This window comes from Cuculus canorus, chromosome 3 (genome assembly GCF_017976375.1).
Source record: "Cuculus canorus isolate bCucCan1 chromosome 3, bCucCan1.pri, whole genome shotgun sequence".
NCBI classification, from domain to species: domain Eukaryota; kingdom Metazoa; phylum Chordata; class Aves; order Cuculiformes; family Cuculidae; genus Cuculus; species Cuculus canorus.
Window position 1 is genome coordinate 76,057,256 of NC_071403.1, and position 22,472 is coordinate 76,079,727.

The 22,472-nt window shown below is 42.2% G+C and overlaps 1 protein-coding gene across 2 annotated transcripts in view; it reads left to right on the forward strand.

The window, feature by feature from the left end:
• The first annotated feature begins 4,254 nt into the window (after positions 1-4,254).
• KIZ (kizuna centrosomal protein) overlaps positions 4,255-22,472 on the forward strand; it is a 56,140-nt gene continuing 37,922 nt past the window's right edge. Inside the window, exons 1-4 of one of the 2 annotated variants that reach the window (XM_054062091.1) lie at positions 4,255-8,216; positions 14,070-14,132; positions 15,569-15,725; positions 20,993-21,085. In XM_054062091.1, the coding sequence (XP_053918066.1) occupies positions 7,465-8,216; positions 14,070-14,132; positions 15,569-15,725; positions 20,993-21,085 (1,065 nt within the window). In that variant the 5' untranslated portion in view covers positions 4,255-7,464. Of the gene's footprint in view, positions 8,217-14,069; positions 14,133-15,568; positions 15,726-20,991; positions 21,086-22,472 lie in introns of both variants that reach the window. The other variant, XM_054062092.1, reaches the window with a different exon arrangement.

Consider the following 22,472-nt stretch of genomic DNA (forward strand, 5'->3'; position numbering starts at 1 on the left):
CATTCCCTGCTCAGTAAACATCATATTATCTCACTATGCAAAAGGCTTCATTAACCAAAACAGACAATAGGCCAGAAGCTCTCCCTTTGAGTCTGGGGTTTTGGATCTTCCAGGCTTTTTACCTTGTCTAAATGCCTTGTCCCTGACAACATAGAAAGCAACTCTTAAAAACGGAGTGCTATAAAATGTGGTGCTAAAAGGAAAGCATTATCTAATTCAATTAAAAGGATTTCCTAGTTATTTTACATTTTCCCTTTAATTTTTTATGATTTGTAGAAGAAAAACTTTTTCAGTGTTTCAGTTGGTATGTAAGATCAATCTACTAATTTATTAAAATTGTAGTGAAGGAGCTTGATATCATTCTGTCCTTTAAAACAGCAGCAGCAGCAGCAAGCGTTAAGATCAAGAAAGATGGAGTTGACTGGCCAACATGTGGTTGCGCTGCCTGCCTCGTTCATTGGAGATCGGGAATAATGTGGCCATGAGGCCGCTGTTCTCCAGAAAGCGGATCGTGGCAAAAACATTGGCACAGTTTTGACTTGGGACAAGAAACCACATGCTGAAGGTGAGATAGGACACTTTTGTGACTAGGAAAATGTTGGGATGCAGTATCTCCACTTTGCCTTCGTAGGCTCACTGCAGTATCCAGAACATATGGCTGCAGGCATAAGGGCACAATAAAACTTGGGAACATGACTACATCAGTGAGACACTTGGGCACATAGAGTCATTGATGCATCTGGAGAGTTTGGCAGAAGCAGATTTGAACCCTGTGATGGACATTTTCCATTCCACAATTTTTTACGAGTTGAAAGCTTGGTGGTTGTGGTCTGCGATGAGTGGCAGGCTCTGCCTCACCCATGCTATGGTGAGTTGGGTCAAGCTGCAGTCTGCACAGGGAGTGATGTTCCATGCTGCAGGACCCAAACGAGCACTTGTGGGATTGACTTTGGCTACATACTTGTGAGCCATCTTCTTCTCCCTGCTTTCTTTTTGCTTACTGCAGGCTCAAACGAGACACCCTTGTAGGTTTTTTTCATGCCTTTCCTACACAGAAATTAATGTACACTGTTTCAGACTGAGCAGCAGATATTAAAGCAGTGGTTGTGCAGGGCACACCAGAGTGTAAGGCACAGGTGATTTCAGAGAAGGCAGGAATAGAGCCTTTGGACTGTCTGATGAGAGTGGTATCATTCAAATTTAACCTCTTGTCTTGCATCTCAGGAAACCTAAATTCAGTTTTCATCTCTCCAGGGATGGGGAAACTCAATACTGTCAATCTCCTCTTTCCTCTTCACACAACAGCAGACACTTAAATGGAGACTGGTTAATTCTTTGTGTCTAGAGCTTAGAAACAGAAGTGACTTTGAATTATTGGTAAAGCAGAGAGACCTAAAATATCCCAGACATCCTCTCTAGATCCTTGGCCTTGGAAAAACCTTAGTCAGGTCATACCTGATCCCTTCTGCTCTTGGAGCCTCATACACTGTATGGGAGACTCAAAAGGCACTTTGAGATGGATGGAGAGAAAGGATTCCTACCTCAAATGCTCTCTAAACTTGTCCGCTCCCTGTGCCGCAGTATTTCTGTTGCTCAGTAACAACACAGAACCATAAACAACAGCATGTGCTTGTATCTAAATTCTCCACGATTAATTAAAACTCCATAGGCAATGACATTACTGGAGAAGTTTCGTTTATGTCAATAGATTGTGGATAAGGCCCTTACATTCTTAATAGACATGATATAGTTTTATATGCTGTAGTGTTGTTCTTAAGTTTTTTATTTATCAGCCATTATCGTTGGCTTCTGTGTTGACACGTTCTTGCTGGAAGAACTCATTTTACCTGTCCTGTCAACAGCAAAGCTGCCTTCTTCAGTAAGACAATGCATTTTCTATTTATGCATGAAAAACGAGTAATAATAGGTTTCAAGGAACTGTAACATTTAATAAAAGCATTTTATTACATTTAAATTTATTAAAATTTAAACATTAAATTCAACATGTTAATTACTATTTCCAGGCATTGACATTGACAGTCAGAAATGGATCCACACAACTGCTCTGCTGAGATATGTTCAGTGGTGTTATTTGCTCTTTGATTACTAATGTATTATTAGTGCTCTTCATTTGGGACTTGATTCATTAACAAAAAGACTTATATGGGCATTATGTAAATGTTTTTTGTATGTCTTTTACATAGCTACTAGGGCATGTATTATGAATCTAATTGAAAATAAAAAAAAAAGAGAAAAGAAAATTTATTCAGTGCTCTCCTGACTTGTGGGCCAGCTCTAGCTAGACGCACAGTTGCTCTCAGAAATCAAAGAGAAGAGAGGAAACAACTCTTTTCAGTACAGTTTCTGCAAATCCTTTTCCAGAGAAACTATGCACAAACCCCAGTCTGCTCTATTGTGACAGAAACAGCAAAATGATGGCAAGGAACAAAGCTGAGATGTTCAGGCTCTCTCACACATTTCATCCATGCTGTGTACATCGGTGCTTGCAGCTAATCACCCTTTTTGGGTTTAATCACTGGTTTCTCAAGTTGTGATGTGGTTTCTTCTAATCCAGGCGTTGTCAAGCAATATTTGTATTTCTCACATTAAGGGAAACACAGCCAAAATCAGAGGGTCCTTAATCTTAAAAGCTCATTATCAGCTTTAGGGCAGCAGTGCAAGGTGTAGGGGGGAGGGGCGGGGGGGGGAAGCTCTGTCCCAGGACACCCTACATCAACAATTTCTGCTTTATATAAAGAGTTTTCCATATTTCCTGGACCAAGTGGTATCTTCTCCATTCTCTGGGTTTAGACTAGAGGCTACGGCATACAATCTGCAACAAGTACACACTGTGCATGAATCTATCGCTCAGGAAAATGAGGGAAAACGCTGTGACAATGATCTCTGATAGACATAGTCAAGGGCCAGTGATGGGTGGGAGGGGACAGGCCAAAGGTGAGAGAGACAGACAGATGATCTGTAGCACCTGGAAAGAAAAAGCACGAAGCTGGTAAGTGGGGCAGAAAAAAAAAATGCAGCAGAAATCTTCGGAAAGATCCCAATGGTCGAAGAGGCAGAAATGTGGGGTTTTTAACTCCAGTTTCCCTCCTGTGGTGTGACCCCAGCCTACCACAGACAGCAGGTCCTTCTGCAGATGTAGCTTCAGGCTGGACCAGCTCGTTTTGCAGCTCCGCTGCCTGTGCTGCAGAATCCATCAGGCTCTTGCAGGTGGGAAGGTGCCCTGGAAACCATCACAGCCGTGCTGCTGGGCACAGTCTGATGGGTGCCCCTATGCATGGGGACACAGGGTGACACCTTGGCCCCCGAGCCTTTCACTGGAAGAGAGCAATACAAGCTGTGTCTGTTGGCATGTGCTGTCAGTCCCTCACCATCTTTTATTTCCCCCCTATAGAGGTATAATATTCTTTTTTACTTTCTTCTCTTTCCCTTATCCTTTTTGTTTCCTGCAGGTGAGCACCCTTTGGCCAGATGCTCATCACAATAAGGCAAATTCTGCACCTTCCAGGATACTGTCACATCTCCAGAGGAAAGCAGGATCCTAAAAGCACACGCGATTTCCTCCCTAAATTAAAAAGCTTGTGTAAAGCTGTTAAGATTAGTGCACATCAATCCTGCATTTGAATCAAGAGGTACTTTCCTTTGGCAGCTATTGGGGGAAAAAAAAGACCATCATTTCATTCAAAGTGTATTTAATAAGACAGAAGGAGACAGATTTGTTTCACAATTTTACAGCTCTTATCAGATTACATTAAAATTAAATTAAAACAATCTAAAACAAATGTTAAGTACTGAAGGGAGAACACAAACAAAACACTCCTCTTTGTAGGCTTTCAGGGATGGGGTACTGATGTTAGTTATCAGGGATATGAGTAGTAAGATTATTCCTGAGTCAATTATGAGCCCATCAGTGTCAACATGGGAGATCTTGTTGCAGAACTGGAGACAAAGAGGGTGAGTGGGTGCCCTGCACTCAGACAAGGAGAAGGGAAAGAGGAACAAAATGGGAAATAAACTGTGGGGACCAGGCTAAGTCTTCTTTTTTCCTTAGGTCTTGTTTAATAAAACACCAGGGTGTTTAACCCTATCTGCTTTTCTTTTTTTTTTTGACTTTGCCTTTCCTTCTACTTTTTTTTTTCCTCCTTTGTACTGGTCACAGTGCTGGGACCGGTGAGGCCAGGTTACGACTGTCCTTGTTGGAATTTGACTCCTTTGTCCCCCCCACCCCCCCTCGCCCCTTGACCAGCTGAGAGGTTCAGAGCAAGAGATGCTGTGGGAGGTGGGCAGCTCCTCCTAGGAGGCACCTCAGCAGGGAGATGCTGAGCACCCTACCTCCTCCTGAGAAGCAGCTCCTGTGCCACCACACAGCTGAGCATCCTTGAGGCCCCTGACCCTCCCATTTGCTCCACTGTGGTCCACAACTGAAAAAAACTACCAGAGTTGGCAAGGTCCGCTAAAGAAATGAACTCAGCAGTCCTATGGCTCTCACCTCCCACACTGAGCTGTTGAGGTGGAGAGCTACCCCTTTCCACTGAAACCAGGAAATCTTAGTTTGGGAATAAGGCTTTCCAGTAAGTAAATATAATATATGCTCGTAATTTTAGACAGCATTAGAAGCGTTTGAAAGTTTTGATATTGTTTTAGCTAGCACAAATATTTTTGAAAGCAGTTTAGTCTTCCAGAACCAAACCTGGTATGTCTCTGGTAGAGGCTTAAGAAAGCTGGATTCTTTGCCTGTTTTGAAACATAACAAAATTGCAGCATGTGAAAGTGTTTTCTTGTTCAGACACCACACAGCATTTGACAGTTTTCCGCACTGACAATCAGTGATGCATTCAAAATATGTGTCAGCCAGACAGAGTATGGTTCATGGCTGACATTCTGGAATAACAGGTTTTTAGTGACTCACCTCAGTGTCAAAGGGGCAGACTATTTATTTTGATGTAGATACTAGCAATGAGAGCTGTTATGAGGGACTTTCTGGAGCAGGGGTGGAACCAATCTAACTATGAAACAACCATGAAAACCTTTTTATTTTCATTTTGTCCGCCCCTGTGACTGTGCAGGAACATCATGCTGTCAAAAAGCCTCCAGAGTCTTAGTAACAAGTAACTCTTAAGGAGAGCAGGGGATTGGGTCCATGGATGAGATGCCAAAGCTCCATTTTTTTCCCTACATATTTTTAAAGGCAAGGGTAAGCTGTGGTGGACCTGAGTTGTAAAGTCAGGACCTAGGTTGTGAAGTCAGGACCTGGGGAAAAAAAATTCAACTTTGGGTATTTAGGCAAGCTCAAACTCAGATTTCACCTGAAATTTCTTGTGAAGATGTTAACTCAAGCTGTGACAGAGGTCTCTGTAACACATCTTTGCTTTCACTAAACAGAGAAAAGAACAGCTCGTCTTTTATGATGAGTGTGTTTTATGTGAATTCAATAATAAAAGGCTCCCAAACCTGCAAATCCTTTGCATATGTGTTTTCTTGAGTAGGTAAGCTCTTACAGGAGCTAAAGCCTTCCATATCTTATTGAACCACTTATTTATAGTGGATACGCAAAGGCTAAGCCAGGCAGCAGCTATAGTTATTCAAGTGACAGAAGCTAATTCGGGGGCTGTTAAGTACCGCTGCATCAATTCAGTAAAGCTTTTTACTTTACATTTAAATTTGGCTTATCCAAGTTTGAGGCTGAAGGTGTTGAAAACCACCAGGAACACAGTCACATGACACCAAAACCTGGCAGACGAACCCCAGTGCTGGCACGTGGCTTGAGCCGTATCCTCAGCCGTGCCATTACTGCCTTGCAATTGCAGCTGATGCTTTCATGTGACAGTTGTTGGACAGAAGTTCTAACGAAGGATAATTATGATGATGATCTCGTACTAATTGTATACTGATTGCTGTTCTAATTATGCTTAAGCATTTCATAGCTATCCGCAATTTTGTCTATTGATGTAGCGTTTCTTCTCCTTAAATTCAAATAGTCTTGCGGTATTTGAACTTTCTTTATTGGGGCACTGAAATTTAATCGCTAATTTGCCGATTTCCTTTCAAAGGGATCCAAGTTTTTATCTGAAATGAAAAAATGTGTTTTCCTTTTCTACTTTGTTTACCAGCTGGAGACGTAAACACAGGTTTTGACAAGGCTCGCTGAAAGTGCTGTGGCTTTTTCCACTGATCAATGGATTTTGGTGAGAGGGCATCAACGAGCTCTGCCAACTGGACAAAGTGGCAATTCAGAGGAGGAAGAATCAGAGGTTTTTTGAAGTGGTTAATTTCTATACAAATGGAACGAAGACATTTGCATTTTCTGGTTAGCTTTTTCCTGAAAAACACAGTGAATGATAAATTCAGGAAAAAGAACTATTTACAGGGAACCTGTTACCATAAGTGTTCAACAGCTCCAAACTATTTCCTGAATTAACATGCAAAGTCTCTATTTCTCTGCTTTTCCAGGGACGCAGAGATTTCAGCCTTGCTCCAGGTCACCAAACAGGCTGGGGCGCTGTTTTCCTCAGCAGAAGACTGGAGACTTGACTGTGCACCAGAGCCATTTTAACTGCTGTAGTAATACCTAGATTAACAGATTTAATAGTATTAATTAATAGATGAAGTAATAATTTAGGATTAAACGCTTTAAAACTCAACAGTCCCCAAACTTAGGCCTAACACAACAGTGGAGAGCCCTCTCACAGCTTTGAGACGCATGCCTGCCGTCTCCCACACTGGTAACGCTATCACAAGCCAGCCCTCTGTCATGATTTGGACTTACAGAATAATAGAATCATATGGGTTGGAAGGGACCTTAAAGCCCATCCAGTTCCAATCCCCTGCCATGGGCAGTGCCACCTTCCACTGGATCAGGTTGCTCAAAGCCCCATCCAACCTGGCCTGGAACACTTCCAGGGATGAGGCACACCAGATATCATACAGGCACCCTCTACGCATTGCACAGGTGCTCCAGGTATCACACAGGAGCTCCTAGGCATCACATGGCCCCCCCAGGCACCACATGGGCACCCCCGGGCATAACACAGACACCAGTCATCACACAGGCACCCCTACACTTTGCATGGGCACCCTCAGGTATCACACAGGCATCCTGGGCATCCCATGGGCACCCCAGGAGCACTCCTGGGTATCACGTGGGCACCCCAGGTATTACGCAGACACCAGTCATCACACGGGCCCCCCCCGAGTATCACATGGGCACTCCCAGGCATTACATGAGCAACTCCAGGCATTACATGCGCACGCCTGGGCATCGCACAGGTTCCCCAGGTATCGCACAGGAGCTCCCAGGCATCGCATGGGCACTCTGGGCATCACAGGGGTACCCCTGGCATCACACGGGTGCCCCCAGGCATCGCACAGGAGCTCCCAGACATCCGATGGGCACCCCTGACATCACACGGGCACCCCAGGTATCACCCAGGTGCTCCCAGGCATCCCATGGGCACCACACAGGAGCACCCCCAGGCATCATGTGGGCACACCAGATATCACATGGGCATCTCTACGTATCTCACGGGTGACGCAGGTATCACACAGGAGCTCCCAGGTGTACTAAGGGCACCCTGGGCATCCCATGGGCACCCCAGACTCCACAGAAGCACCGCTGGATATCATGTGGGCACCTCCAGGCATTACACAGACACCAGTCATCACACGGGCATCTCCAGGCAGTACATGGGCACCCCCGGGCATCACAGGAGCACTCCCGGGCATCGCACGGGTGCCCCAGGTATCACACAGGAGCCCCAGGTGTCACACAGGCACTCCCGGGCATCCCGTGGGCACCCCGGGCATCACACGGGCACCTTCGGGTATCACAAGGGCACCCCGTCGCATCGCACGGTGCCCCAGGTATCGCACAAGAGCTCCCAGGCATCCCAGGGGTACCACCACGCATCCCAGGGGCGCCCCGGGTACCCCACGGCCCCCCCGCGTCATGGCGCGCTGCCTCAGCTCTCGCACACGCGCTCGCAGTCGCCCCGCGGCCCCTCCGAACCCCCCGCGCAGGAACCCTCCACAGCCAGACGCGGGGCCGGCGCTGCCCCATCGCGGCTCCGGGCGCGGTTCCGGGGCGGAGCCGCCGCGCTGCACGGCGGGAGCCGTTGCTCCGGTCACGGCCGTAAACAGAGCGGCATGAGCGGCCCTGGCAGCCCCGGGCCCGGCCGCCTCCTGCGGCGCCTGCGGGACGGGTGAGGCCCCGCGGGGTTCCCTCCCCGCATCGACCCTCTGCGCGTCCCGGGGCTGCGGCCGGGAACGGGGAGGGACTGCGGGGGGCGCGGGGACCCGGCGCTTCTGTCGCCTTCTCTGCTGCATCAGCTTCTCTCGGCCCATTGAATATTGGGGGGGGGGTGTCCGTCTGTGCGTCTGTCTGTCTGTCTGTCTGTCAGTCCACTCGTCCGCCCGTCTGTGTGGGTGTCCACCCGCCCGTCCGTCCACGCGTGTGTCCGTCTGTCCGTGTGGGTGTCTGTCCATCCACCCACCGTGGATGTCAGCCCATCCGTCCACCCGTGTGCCTGTCCATCCGAATGGTGTCCACCCGACCATCCACCCATGTGCCCGTCTGTCCGTGTGTCTACCTGTCCATCTGTCTGTCCGTGTGGGTGTCCGCTCATCCGTCTATCCGTGTGTCCATCTGTCTGCCCATCCGTCCACCTGTGTGTCTGTCCGTCCGTGTGGGTGTCTACTCACTTACTCGTCCATGTGGGTGTGCGCCCATCTGTCCATCCATGTGGGTGTGGGTGTATGGATCTGTGCATGCCTTTAAAACAGCACCCAACTGGTGTGTTTTCACTCCTTCTGCTGTATAACCCCTCTGTTAGCCTATCGGGTGACTTCTGGAAGCGCTTTGGACTGGTTACTGCTCCTCTGAGTAGTTCTGAAGGAATTCTGGCAGTGTTTACACAATTGTTACTTTAAGCAAACAAGCAAGTATACCTGCTGGTTTGGGTTTTTTTTTCAGAGTGGGCTGGTTGATGAATGAGCCTGTACAGATGTTTCACCTCCAGACATCTTTTTAATTTAACAAAAAAGTTGGTTTAAGTGTTTCAGTTTACGAGTGCTTTAGGACTTAAGGGAAAAGCAAGTGTACACGGTGATGCGAGGTTTCAGAAGGTGCTTTAGCCTGACTGTCAATCCTCAGTCAGTTCCACTGAAGCTGTTACTGCAATAACCACAGTGTCAATGGTGACAATTAGCACTTTTTTTTCCACCCAGAGGAAGATAATTTATGCTGTACTGTTATGAAAGTGCTTTTTAAGCAGTGCCTGTCTTCTAGTACAGAAGACTTTGATTTCTGCATCTCACGCTGGCACCTCAAACACACAGAATTAGCAGAACTAATAACTGCGAATCTAAATATTCACTTAAATAGTTCTTTCACAAAAATGGTGTGCACTATATCAGCACTAATATCCTGTTCTGGTTCACTGTCAAACAGAACAGGAATAACTTGCTGTTTAAAAGACTGGATAAGAATATACAAAGTATACTTTTATTGTATAGAAATTATTAAAGATGCAGGCCCTAGATAGGAAAGACACTTTATCTAAATTGCAGTGTTAGAAAATGAAAGGAGAGAGCAGATTAAAATCTGAGTGTTCTAGACAGCATGCTGCTTTAAACTATGTCTTTGTGTGCAGATATTCCTCCTGTTAGGAGTAGAGATGTCTTGTGCTTCCTGAGAGCACCCATCTGCATGAAGTTTGGTCACCTCTTTTGTAAGCTTCTCTGTTGTCCAAGCCTATGACTGAGCTCACGCTGCATGAATGGACTTCCCTTCTTCAGCTCTTCTGAAATCTCTGGGAACTTAATACATTTTTGACATCAGGTCCTTTGATTTGGTTGCACCAAGAGGTCCAGGAGTTATTTGAGGAAGGGGAATTACAGGCAGGCAGCACGATTGCGTAAGCTGTGCTTCCTTTGGAGACCCAGCCTAACAAGTCTTGTGATAATAGATAGACCTTTTCTGCCTGGCACACTTCTGTTGTTCATGCTTTGAAATATAAACTAAAAGATGTGTTTGTACTTGTGGTGTTGACAAAGAAAGAGTAACTTTTATCCCAGACTGCAAGTTGTGTGCTGCTGTTGCCTCTGGGGATGGCACTGCAGAGGCCATTTCCCCTTCACAATTTCTCAAAGGGATACTTCTCATCTTAAACAGCTTTTTAAAGTATAAAATACAGAAACTTTTGTTAAGTAGCTGGAGCATTTCAGCTTTTTAAGCCCGGCTTTGGAATTCCGCACTGATCTAATTTCAGGTCACCTGTTCCAAGACCTGAAGTGCCCAACAGCTGTTTCCCTCCAGACTGCAGCCCTGCTGTCAGCTCACCCTTGTGCTTAAGCAAACAACAAGCCACTGGTAATAATCCGTATGTGTAAGAGCTTGAATCATTGAATCATTAATGTTGGCAAAGACCTCTCTGATCATATGGTGGAGGAAGCTCCTGCTTGGTTATGCCCCCCATTTGACTCTTGGGGAACTAGAAGGGACCTCACGCAAATATTTATTTTCCACCTGTTCTCATAAATTTGTTTTTTTTTCTTGAAATACTTGAATTCTGAAGTGCTTGAGAAATTAACCACCAGGTATTACGCTTCTGATAAACAGTCAGCATGGACAACCTTGAGATTTGTGCAAAAAACCATAACAGTACCTTAAATTACATGTTAGACTTTGTTGGCCATATTTTATTTCCTAATACTGGTATTTTGTCCAATCTAAATATAAAAATTATGCAGGTCAGTGGTATCTGTGTTACGTACAAACTTATAAAGAATTAGGTTTGACATGTCTTAAGATAATAAGTGAAATGGGGCAAAGAGTTTACCTTCTGTGTTTTACACAGCTCTGACCGTTACATTGCGATTACTCAGCATTTACTCTTCGGTGATTGCTGGTGAGAAAGGCAGTGTTGAAGTTGTGTAGGCGATGAAGTAAATAAATTATATAGTTAAGTGCTGTACTTAACACTGGGACTAACTGCGGTTAGCATCGCTTTTCCGACAGAGAGGCCAGATGCTTCACACTAAGGGTGATTTGCGGTTAATGTGTACAAATACTGAGATGTCTTGAACAGAGATTGTAAACCAGGTGGAGTTATTGGTTTCTGAAATGTCTGATGGTGTCAGTTGTTTGTAGAAGATGGTGCTAAACAGCCCCCCTCTACCCCACCCAGGAAATCAGTGAGGTTGGCCAAGGCTTGAGCAGGCTCTGACCAGGCTCCAGGCTGGTAAGGTGGATGCAGCTCAGTGCTCAACAGTTGATTTAATGTCAGATTGGTGTAGAAAAACAACTGTGAAAATAACATTTCTTACTTTTATGGGAAGGTTGCATTGTGCCCAAGTGTTGAACAATTTTCTATGTACTTATCTCAACGGGGTATCATGACAGGAGTACTGTTATTCCTACATTATGGATGCGGAACTGAAGCACAAAGAGGCTGAGGGCTGGTATCTCAAAAAATATTGAGGCGTCTTAGTCCTGCTGGCTTAAATGGGAGGTGAGGGATCAAATATCGCTACAGATCAATACCTGGTGAAATACCAGAGATTAGAGAGAGCTTGTGGTTGACCAGGGAGTTTAATTCTGCTTTCTAATCCCAAACTATCACTTTTTTTCTGTTGACTGAAGATTCAGGGTTGTTTGAAAATGAGCTACCTGGATCCCTAAAAAGTTCTGGTGCTATTTTTGCCCATTTATGAGAAAAGTTGATGACTGACTGCGACATTTTAACCTAATGAAAAACTGCATGAACAAATCAAATTTTCAGGTAGAGAGCTTTGTTTTTTTCATGGTAAAAAAAAAAAACGAAAAAGGTGGGGATGCAGTAGAGTGGCCAGAATGATCCCTGTACTGCTTCCAGCTTCACTTCTGTCACTGACACAAAGAAACTGTGCTGGAACCTTGCGAGAATCTGGCCAAGCAAACCTTCAAGTCAAGTCTCAATTGCCTCTAATTCGGTGCTTGGGCAGAGCCCTGTTGCAAAAGACCACACGCTGTGTGCTACCCATTTTAGGCACCCATAATGATGATACTCTAATGCTGAGAGACTCTTACTTGATGATTTTTATACTGCTTTGTCTTGCCTTGCTTATATATTCACATGCAGTCTAAATAGCTGTAACAGAGTAATGAATAGGATACTGAAAACCCAGGCTGGTGGAAAAGAAACGATTTTTCAGGAGCTAAGGAATGTGATGTGCTACCTGTGGTATCAGAGAATGAGAAATGGGATTGGAGCCAATGGCTGTTCGCATCCGTCGGCTTTTACGTCCATCAGGATATCAGTGTTCTTCATTGAGTCATGAAAATTACTTCTAGAAGTGTAAAAACAAGATCTTGAAATCTGCTTTTGCTTAGCTGTCCATCATGTAAAAGGAAATTGAAAGGATGAGATCCCAGATGAAGCGTGGCTTTTAAATTGCATACATGACATGAAAACCTAATCTTGTTTCAGACAGTGGCAGGATCAGATGGGTAAAATGGATGCCTTGATCTCTCAGACTAAGAAGCAGAAAGGGTTTTTTTTCCTTGCTTTCCTCTGTGCAGGGCAACTGGGAAGAGGCAGATGTGTGTGGCTGTGACATGGACGCATTTGTGAGGGAGTGCACAAGTCTGTCTAAGCATGTCTGACCTTATGGGTACATGCAGTCTCATGTATCTGCCCATATCCCTTGCACATGTACAATCTTCCTAAAACAATAGGATATTATTTTTTAATAAGCAACTTGGGGTACTTGCTTTGATTGTTGCAGGGTTTGCAACGTGAATCTGCTGGAAGCCTCTGCCTTATCAATTTATTATTTTAAATATTTTGTTCATGGAATGAATGCTCATATTCAGATGCAGTTTGTAATTAAATAATAATAATAATAATAATAATAGTAATAATAGTGTTTTACTCCTTTTCTGAAAATAGATTTTCTGAAATTAGAGTTGGGCTTGTTTAGACCAGAGAAGAGAAGGCTCTGGGAAGCCCTTATAGCAGCCTTCCAGTACTTAAAGGGGCTACAGGAATCCTGGGCAGAGACTCTTTATCAGGGAGTGCAGGGATAGGACGAGGGGGAACAGTTTTAAACTGAGAGAGGGGAGATTTAGCTGAGATATTAGGAAGAAATTCTTCACTGTGAGGGTGGTGAGACACTGGCATGGGTTGCCAGTGGTGATGGCTGCCCCATCCCTGGAGGTGTTGAAGGCCAGGTTGGATGAGGCTTTGAGCAACGTGATCCAGTGGAAGTTGTCCCTGCTCATGGCAGAGGGGATTGGAACTGGATGTGCTTTAAAGTCCCTTCCAACCCAAACCATTCTATGATTCTGTTCTAGGTGAGGTATGGAGCTTGTTCTCAAGCAGTCTGATCATCCCCATAGGCCTATACCCTTCCATTGCTTTAGGCAAATACAGTTGGCCTAATAGCAGCTTCACAACTGTAGATATTTTTTAAATATGTATTTGATTTTATGTTCAAATTCATAAATAAAATACTTTGATAGCACATTACATCTGTCAGCTGGGAAAGAGTTGTGATTTTCTGGAAATCTATTTTAACATGTTGCTACATTCCGATGAGAAGTTCTGGGGGGCTGCCTAGTTGCACAAGTTCAGCTAAGTGTTTCCTGAATTGGTCTGCTCTGAGACTTGGAGTGGGGAAGAAAAGGAGAGACGAGCTCCTGAGCACCCAGCCTCAGGATTTAGAGCCCTTCCTGGGGCTGCTGGACAAGGGACTTGAAACAGCAGCTTCAGCTGGGCAGAAGTCTCTAGCTATTTTGGTGGATATTGTGAAGATATATATGTATTTAGGCATCTTTTCCTGTTAAAACAACCTAGCTTTTGTTCCACTGAGGAACAGAGAATTAAAATCTCTGAGGTTTGTTTTTTTCTGATAAGCTTGGCTGGCAGATCAATCTGTAAGGCTACCAATCTAGCAAAAATGTTCTATTTGCTCTGTAAAGTTTATACTCTGTGAAATTCTTTGTTTCTTGCATTTTGAGAAATTTAAATTGGGAAATAGTTTTATCTGACTGTATGTTGTTTGTTTTCTTCCAGTGAAGCCAAAAGACTGGAATTAGAAAGAAAACTAATGGAATACAGGAAGCCTGATGCATACCTGTAAGCCTATTTAAAAACTTCTTGTAATTTAGTTTATTTTAGTTTGAAAGACTTAAGTATCATGGAATGCTTTTAGAATGTTACCTTAAAAGCTTCTTTTGTAACAATAAATTCATATTTCTATGTAATATAAGATTCATGTTTCTAAGTTATTGATGAAATAACTTCAGTGAAAATGTAACTACCTTATTCTGCTAATTCTGAAATGTTTTCTTAGTAATAACTAACACACAAGTTGGTTTTATGCAACTTTTGCAGAATCACTGTAGCATGATTTGTGCTAGAAAGTCCTAAGATCTTAAAATATGGAAGTTTTAGGAAGTCCTGGAAGATGTTCTAGGTTCTGGTCCTGCTCCTTGGATTGTTTCTGCATTATCTACTTAATGTCAGTTGCATGTCCAATAATGTCCATGCAATGTCCAACAAGACAAGAGGGCTGAAAAGTGTTTTGTCCGGTGTTCCTTTCCTCAAATGTGTTTTGTAAAGCTCTTAGAGGTGACTTTTCTGTCTTGGTACAAGGGACTGAGGGCTAGGTGCAATAATGGCCAATTCTTTAGGAACTGCTCTTCTGAAGGAGTCCATTAGAATATGAAGATGTAAATTTAAGAAAAAAAAAAAAAAGCCTGAACAGGTGGGGGAACATCACATGTACTTTGTGTTGTGGTTTTATTTAATTTATTTTAATCTAACACATTTTGAGCTGAAGTTTTGCTGAAAATATTGGGAGCTTGGGGGATTTAGGTTGCAATTTCACTACTGATTTAAGCAGACCTGTAGGCAGATTGAGACCAAAAGATGCTCCTGGCTGCCCCTGGTTCGCCTTCTCCCTTTGTTGGCACTAATGCTTATATGGCTGCCCTGTAATCCGATAAGAAAATTGGTCTGGCTGAAAGTGAATCTGTTTCTTCGGTGGGTAAGAACTGGGTTATATGGATTTCCAGCTGGATTGCCTTTGTCCTAATTTGCCACGTGGCCCTATAACAGATAGTATTGGCACAAAAAAGAGACTTGGAGCAAGATGCCCCCTTTGGTGGCAGCATGGATTTAGGTTGGCTTAAAGCAGTTTTGGAAACACAGACTTAATGTTACGATTTTTATGACTTTCAGAGCATGTTCTTCTAAATACAATTTTCATTTGTATTTAATGTGATTGAATTGACTAAAACACAATCCATTTAAAGCGTTTTTAATATGTTTATCATTTTGATATCCAAAACCCCTTTTAAATCTGATGTTATGTTAGGAGACGTCCAGTTATTTGTGAAATGTAGCTTAGGACAGTTGTGCGACAGAATGAATCTGCTCCTTTTTGTGGGGCTGGAGGAGCAGCTGCTACTTAAGTGTTAGTATGTGTGTGTCTGAAGAACACTAATTGTAATAGATGCACTTGTTTTTATCTTCATACTCTTTACATACAGTTTCTTTTTCCCTTCTAGAGTGCAACTGAAACACGAGAAGCTGACAAAATACTTGAAAGAAGTAGATGAACGACAGAAACGATCTATTCTGCGAAACCAGACACTTTTAAGGGAATTTGACCAATTGGAAGCTTGCATGAAAACTTCAAGTTCAGAGTTGATTCAGAAGATGGAAGTAACTTTCTATAAGACTTAATACATTAGTGCTTACTGTTATTACAGGGTGGCTAAACAGATTTTGTCTGCAGATTATGGGGGCTTTGGTCTAGTGAAACCTCATCACATGTTTTGGAGTGGTAACGTTAGGGAATGTGAAATGAAGCTAAGCTCTGCTAACATATGATGTGACAGACCCGAATGTAGCTGCAGTGGTAGTCAGCAACACTTCATTGAACTCTGTGCTTAGTCTACAGTCAAGTGCCCAGTGCCTCTGAGTCGCTTGGAAGCAAGGGAGAAATGAAATTTAAAAATTGTGGAAATAGACCATGTTTTTGGCGTGTCAGTGGTAAAATAATAAACCAGCAGTGTCTGGGTTAGGGCAAAAAGAAGATCCAAGTTGTAGTATTTTCATAAAGACTGTATTTTAGTAAGGCTTTTATTACTTAAAAATACACAAATACCTTTAATGGAAGTTGTTTTAGGTCACAGTTTAAATTTTGCTGGGTGAACAGCCTAAATAGCCATAGTCAGTCTTGGCCATGCTTGTTGCTCTGCCTTCATCAGCAGAGGAAGTAACTAAGTAGATAATAAGAGTAAATAACTTCTTTTAGTTAACTAAGTAGATAATAAGAGTAAATAACTTCTTTTAGTTCATACGCAGTAATTTGTTGTGTCTAGACTAAAGCTGAGCTAAAATGAGGTCACACCTAGTCCTATTACTAAACAGTCAACTAGCGATACTTAAGCAGCAGTTAGAGAAGAAAACTACTCCCTCCAGCATCACTCGGATTTTTGGTTTTGGTAGCATTTTGCATGTGCTCAGAGAGACTTGATTCATGTATGTTCGGAGTTGGAAATATTGAACTTTCCTTCTGGGGTGGTAAAGTAAAGACAGAGATGTGTTTTATCACAGTGTATCCTTGAGTTGTGCATCATAACTGACAGGGTGGGAGTGTAGTGGTACCAAATATCTACTTTAAAAGAGCCAGTGCGCAGTAGAATATACTTCTTACTGTCTTTGTAGCACCTTTGTTATCCAAGTGCTGCTTTTCCATTGTCCGCTTACAGCCTTGACTGCTGTCAGCTCAAAGGTCTACATTTGCAAAAGGGGTCTTATTGCTGACTTCACTGAATGTCATCAGTTGGAGAACTTGTGCTGGGATGAATTAGCCTTGTGAAAGAGGCTGTTGAGCTGTTACACGCCTCTTCTATTTTTAAATGACTCATTTCTTGAAAGTTACTGCAACAGGCAGAAAACATGCATGACCGTTACATTTTAAAAGAAAGAATAAAAGCTCTCATAAGGACAAAGGGAGGTGACTGTTCAACAGCTACACTAGCCACCCTCTGCCACTGGTTCTGCCTGTTTCAGTTGTTCTGGTCTGTAATTCTCATTGCAGAAACAGTTGTCAAAAGCCAGCTTCATTCCGCAGTGTTTTCTTTTTTGGAGAAAAGTACTTGCCTTCTGTGAAGTCTCTACTGGAATCTCTTTTCCAGTAATGAGTAGAATTGTTAATGAAACAGGATTTCTGTACTACTGGTGTGCAGTCAATCTATCTTAATAACTTAAAACAGTTTGGGGGTAGGGGGAGAACTTGTAGAAGTTAAAATAGAATTTATATTAATTTAATTTGAGTTGAGATAAAAAGATCAGTTACCAGTAGGCCTGAATTGCTGTGCTTTTTTTTTATTTTATTTTCATGCTGAAGTGAAATTTCATGATTCTCCTAATTTTGCAGTCTTTCAGACCCTCATTTGCAAATGTGAGCAGACTTTTTGCTTTTCCTGCTTAGCCCTGTTCGGGTAAACAGCTTCCATCTTTTCCTGGTGGTTGTATATCAGTAATACTGTTTGTAGGTTGAGTAGTTCCATTTGTATCACTTTATGATTAATGCAGAAATAAGAATAATCTCTTCTGTGCTAGTAAAGAGTTTTCTGCATGTCTTAATGTTTGAAACAAACTTGATCAGGATCCATATTCAAGGTTAAATAATAGGATTTTTTTTATCATGCTTGGTGACTGAAGTAAGTTCGATTTAATAGGCTGTAAGAAACAGCCATGGTCTGAGGGTTTTTTTAATTGTATTCTTAATATGTTGTCTTGCTATTCACTGAAGAGCTATTGATGCTGTTGTGAAGGGATACGGATTGGTAATTGTCTCAGATTTAAAAAACGAACAGTGGTGTGCTTGTGCCATTTGTGTATGGAGACAGGTTTTTGAGGAGGTAAAAACTGGGAGGAAAATGTGTTCATATCTGCACTCTACGAGCAGTAAATTCTCAGAAGTATTTGGCAAGGGCTGTTTCCATCCCTCTGCCACTCCCCTTTACTTACACAACACTTATATTTTTCCAGACTGCCCAGAATTCAGTTGGGATTGATTTTTATTTCTCTGAAGTGCAGTTTGACTTAAAACAGGAACAGTGTTTTAGGAGCATACTCTTTTCCTTCCTCTCTTATTCAAGGGCACACACAGCTCAATTTGAGACAGTAAAGCTTAGACTGTGATCCTTTTAAAAGGAACTGTCTAAAAAGCCTGGGCCCAGGGTCCAGAAAATGCAGATAGGCAGCAGCACCCTTAGGTGAGGGTGGTACAGGACAGAAAGAGAAGCGTGGGATGGCTGAGGTGCTCAGGCACAGCAAGTGTGTGAAAAGAAATACATAAGCGCTTCTGAAATAAGTTAAGAGGAGCGAAGAATCACACTGCAGCATGAAAATATGGGGAGTGGAAAGGGAAGAATACAAAATTATGTAGAAGTGCGAAAACAAGTAAGCAAACCTTATTTTAAAGTATTTTTTCAAGCTTGTAGTCTACTCTGGAAACACTGCACTCAGAGGTGTTGTTAGAACTTAGCGTGAAGTAGGGAGGTAGAAGCACCGATGTAATTAATTTTCTTGGTTTTTTTCCTACTGTCTCGTTTGGTTTTCACTAGCTGCATCACAGTAAAGGCCAAGGAAACCTTTGTATGCAGTTCTTGCATTAGGAAAGTTCCGTTCTTTCGGCAGATAAATGTATGACCTGAAGTGTGAGTGTTTGTCCTTTCTAAAAATCCACAGTCCTTTTAACTATGGATGTTAATGCAACGTGTGGTCCTTTCGGAATCCTCATAAGGTTTTTGTCAGATCAGTTTAATGTGACAACTATGTTGTACTGTAGCTAAAACAAACACACACACACATATGCTTTATTTTCTTTTTAAATTAGTTGTCTTTGATTTCGTTGAAAATCTCTTTGCCTTTTTAATTAAGAACAGCAACAAGTAGCTGGCCCAGACAACTCTCCCCATGTTAGCTGTAACTTGTAATGCGTTAACCCTGCCTTCCCTTGCTCATGCTGAAGTCAACAGCCCCAGTCTCTGCTTTTCTCTGCTTTTTTCATGTGTGGTGTTTGAGGCCTGTTCATGTTGACTAACTCTCTCTCTGAAATGCCAGTAGGTTCACAGGTACGTTTCGTGTTTGGGAGGTGCCATCCATGGCTTCAGTGTACAGAGCAGGTGACTGGGGGGTGTTCACTGGTCTCCCTGCCTCTGGAAGTAAGAAGGATCTATGGAAAAGATCTAGCTGTCTCTTATGGTGGCAATTGACTTCTACTTTAATAAACCGATGGGTTGGCTTCCCATGGTTGCATACCCATGTTAAGAAATCTCTCACACAACTGTAGCCCAAGTAGTGCCTTGTAAATCTTTTAAGCTTGTTGGGTCTGGTGACATTCACAGAGCATCTTTTCCTTGCTTTGGCTTAGTAACATATAGTTTAGAGACTGTCCTGGGGGTATGTGTGTGTGTTTTCCCTCCCTTTTTAATTGTTTTCATTTGTATTTTAGACAGAGCAGGACAAGGGGAGCAAGGGGACCATGTTTTGATGCTGGTTTTCCCCTGCTGTTTTTAATAGGTGGGTTTTTTCTGAGTAACCCCAATGCATACCAGTTTGACTAGCGATAGGTAGCTAGAACATGCTGGTATGAGTCAGTGGTGCGATGGTGTGATCTGCATGAAGGGTTTTCATTCATTGCTTCCATTTTGCTGTTTCTATGCCTTCCATTTTATTTTTTCCACGTTAGACATATTTTTCTGAGCTGTTCAACAAAGTGGAGATTACATACCTTCTATGTTACAGTTATAAAAAGCCCCCTTGTTGTGGATTGCATAAGAATTATGAAGCATGTAATCATTTAATCTATCATGGAAGTACACAGAAAGAAATTATTACTATTTGTCTTTTTTTTCCTGTAGACAGAATGCCCTTTAGGAGTGCTTTATCATCACTGTGTGCACAGTTTATTGTGTGGCAATAGCTAACAAAACTACTTTTGTTTCTGAAAGATGCTTTTTTTCCCCCCTGTGTTTGTGTGTCTGCAATTTGTTCAGTAATTTTGGGGAGTGTAAGTAAATGCACTTAAGCTTTCAGGAAAATCCAGTAGTTAGATTTGAGTTCATTTTGAGCATCATGTGGTTGGTTTTTGTTTCTTAAAATTTAATGTTTCCAATTTTATGAATAGCTTCTACTCCCTGGGAAATAGCAGACTTGCTGAAATGCAATGAAGTGCAGAGCTGGTTAAGTTAATTGTTTTAAAGATTTATTTCCAAGCACATTACCTGATGCAGAATAGGTATTGAAGTGCTTTCATTCAGGGCTGATGTAACTTGTTATTGGGGTTTACAATTACTAACAAACAGGATTAATTATAGGTGCTGCGTGTGCTTGGCTTTTAAGCAGTAGTCCTACTATGAATGCATTACATTTGGTCAATTAAACAATGTAGTGGAGGTGAGGACGGTTTGTGCGGCTGTTTGTTAGTAACACTACAGCAAGTTGCCTTTCATGCTGTGTTGCTCTTTACAGCATCTGCCATATATTTTTCCTTATGCTAGCTCGGTGAGTTGAAAGATGATGTATGTAAAACAAAAACAAATTCTAAAGCTCGTTTCCTCCAAAAGCAGCGGAGTCATTGTCTGGATACAGCAGAAATAATTTGACCTTACAAATACTAGTTGGGATGAAATTAATTTGAGTCAACAATTTATGACTGTTTTGTTCTGAATTTCATGAATGAATAAATGTGTATTAAGAAAGCTGATTAAGATTGCGTACAGACCACATCATTTGTTCAAGGAAGCGGAAAAATTAGGAGGAAATGCGTCTCTGGCTTTTTAAACGTAGTCCAAGTTAAAAATGCTGCTAGGACATTACATTCAAAAGTGTACGATACGCAAAGTAATATTTGCTGATTTGGGGGAAGAGGGTGGCCTTTAATTTTGTGTAATGGATTTGTTCACGTTTAGGCATGGTATAGAAGAGAAATTCAAAGGGTGCTATCACTTCAAGAGGGTGACCTGACAGCAGAAAGTGACAAGGAAGAAGAAAACAGTGAGCAGGTAATGCAAAATAAGTGGGAGGGAAATGTGTTTTATTACATTGATGTGCTTTCCTCTGAGCTACTGTGTGAAGAGGCAGGCATTGCTAAGCAGTCTTTGCATGGGGATTTTTGTTGTGGCATTTGTAGTGTGAAATACTATTTAGTGCCTGAGTGAAGTAGAATAACCTGTGTAAAAAGTGCAATTGTTTCAACTGAAGAACTAGAATTCAAAAGGAGGTGGAACTCTAACTGTTTATATTAATCTTGGTGTTGGTTTTTATAATTCCGACACTGAACAGCGTGAAAATGGTTCTGACAGAGACGGAAGTATTCTTAATGACTGATATTTTAAAAAATGCAGCAGTCGATTCATACAGTGTGTTTATAATTTTGTGTGTTTTGACCTTTTCTCAGAAGGAGCAAAAAGCGATTGTGTATCTAAGTCACAGACAAAAAGACTGACAAGGAATACTTAAATATATTCTGCTATATATCTGCAGTAATGCAGGCTTCTAATCCCTCCTCCTATCTCCATATAAATGATACAGTTCAAGACCATAGCTGTTTTCTTCACTAAAAGCAGTAAAGCTCTTTTAGATGAAATGTCTAAAAACATCTTGTAATAACTTGGAGCATGCTGGCAAGAGTAGTCACTTGTGACTATGTGTGAAACCCCCTCAGCTAGTCGATATTGTAATAAGCAAAAATGGTAGCATCACTCCATTATTCAGAAAAGCCAACAGCATGCTTGTCCCTTAGGCTACAGCATTCATTAAGAAAAGCTTACTGGGCTGAAAGCTGGAAACAGATGATAACGGGATATGATTTTCATATTTAATGCATTCCTTGGAAGAGTATGTGTGCTGCAGATTGATAGAAGAATCAACTGCTACTTTACTAAAAGACTTTCTAGTTTGCCCTATAGCTACCGATGGAATCATTCAGCCAAGAAATTAACTTTTTCTCCTTTTACCTGCTTTATATATCTGCTAAGCAGGCTGCCTGGCTGCCAGTAAATGTTATTATGCAGTTAAATGTTTGGTATTTAAGACTCTTATCAGAAAAGAAACAGAGGCCACACTATTTTGTTTTTATAGTAGGAGGAAGGTTTTTGGTTTTCTTTCTTCAGTGCATTAGCAGTCATTAATCTGAGTTTATAGGAAGTTTTCCCCATAGATTAAAAAGTTAAAAACCTTGAATTTAGAGCATTCTTTAAACTGTAATATACAAAGCAATGAACCTGAGCAACCTTGACCTATATAAGAAGGCCTCCAGCAGTTTACGAATTACGTTTTTAATTCAGATGTATGTGAAAAGGTAAGTTTATTTGCAAATACTGGATTCTTCAATTAAAAGCAGTCAGCGTAGGAGACTGGATTTCTAACCTTTGGAAGAGTTTACTGAAT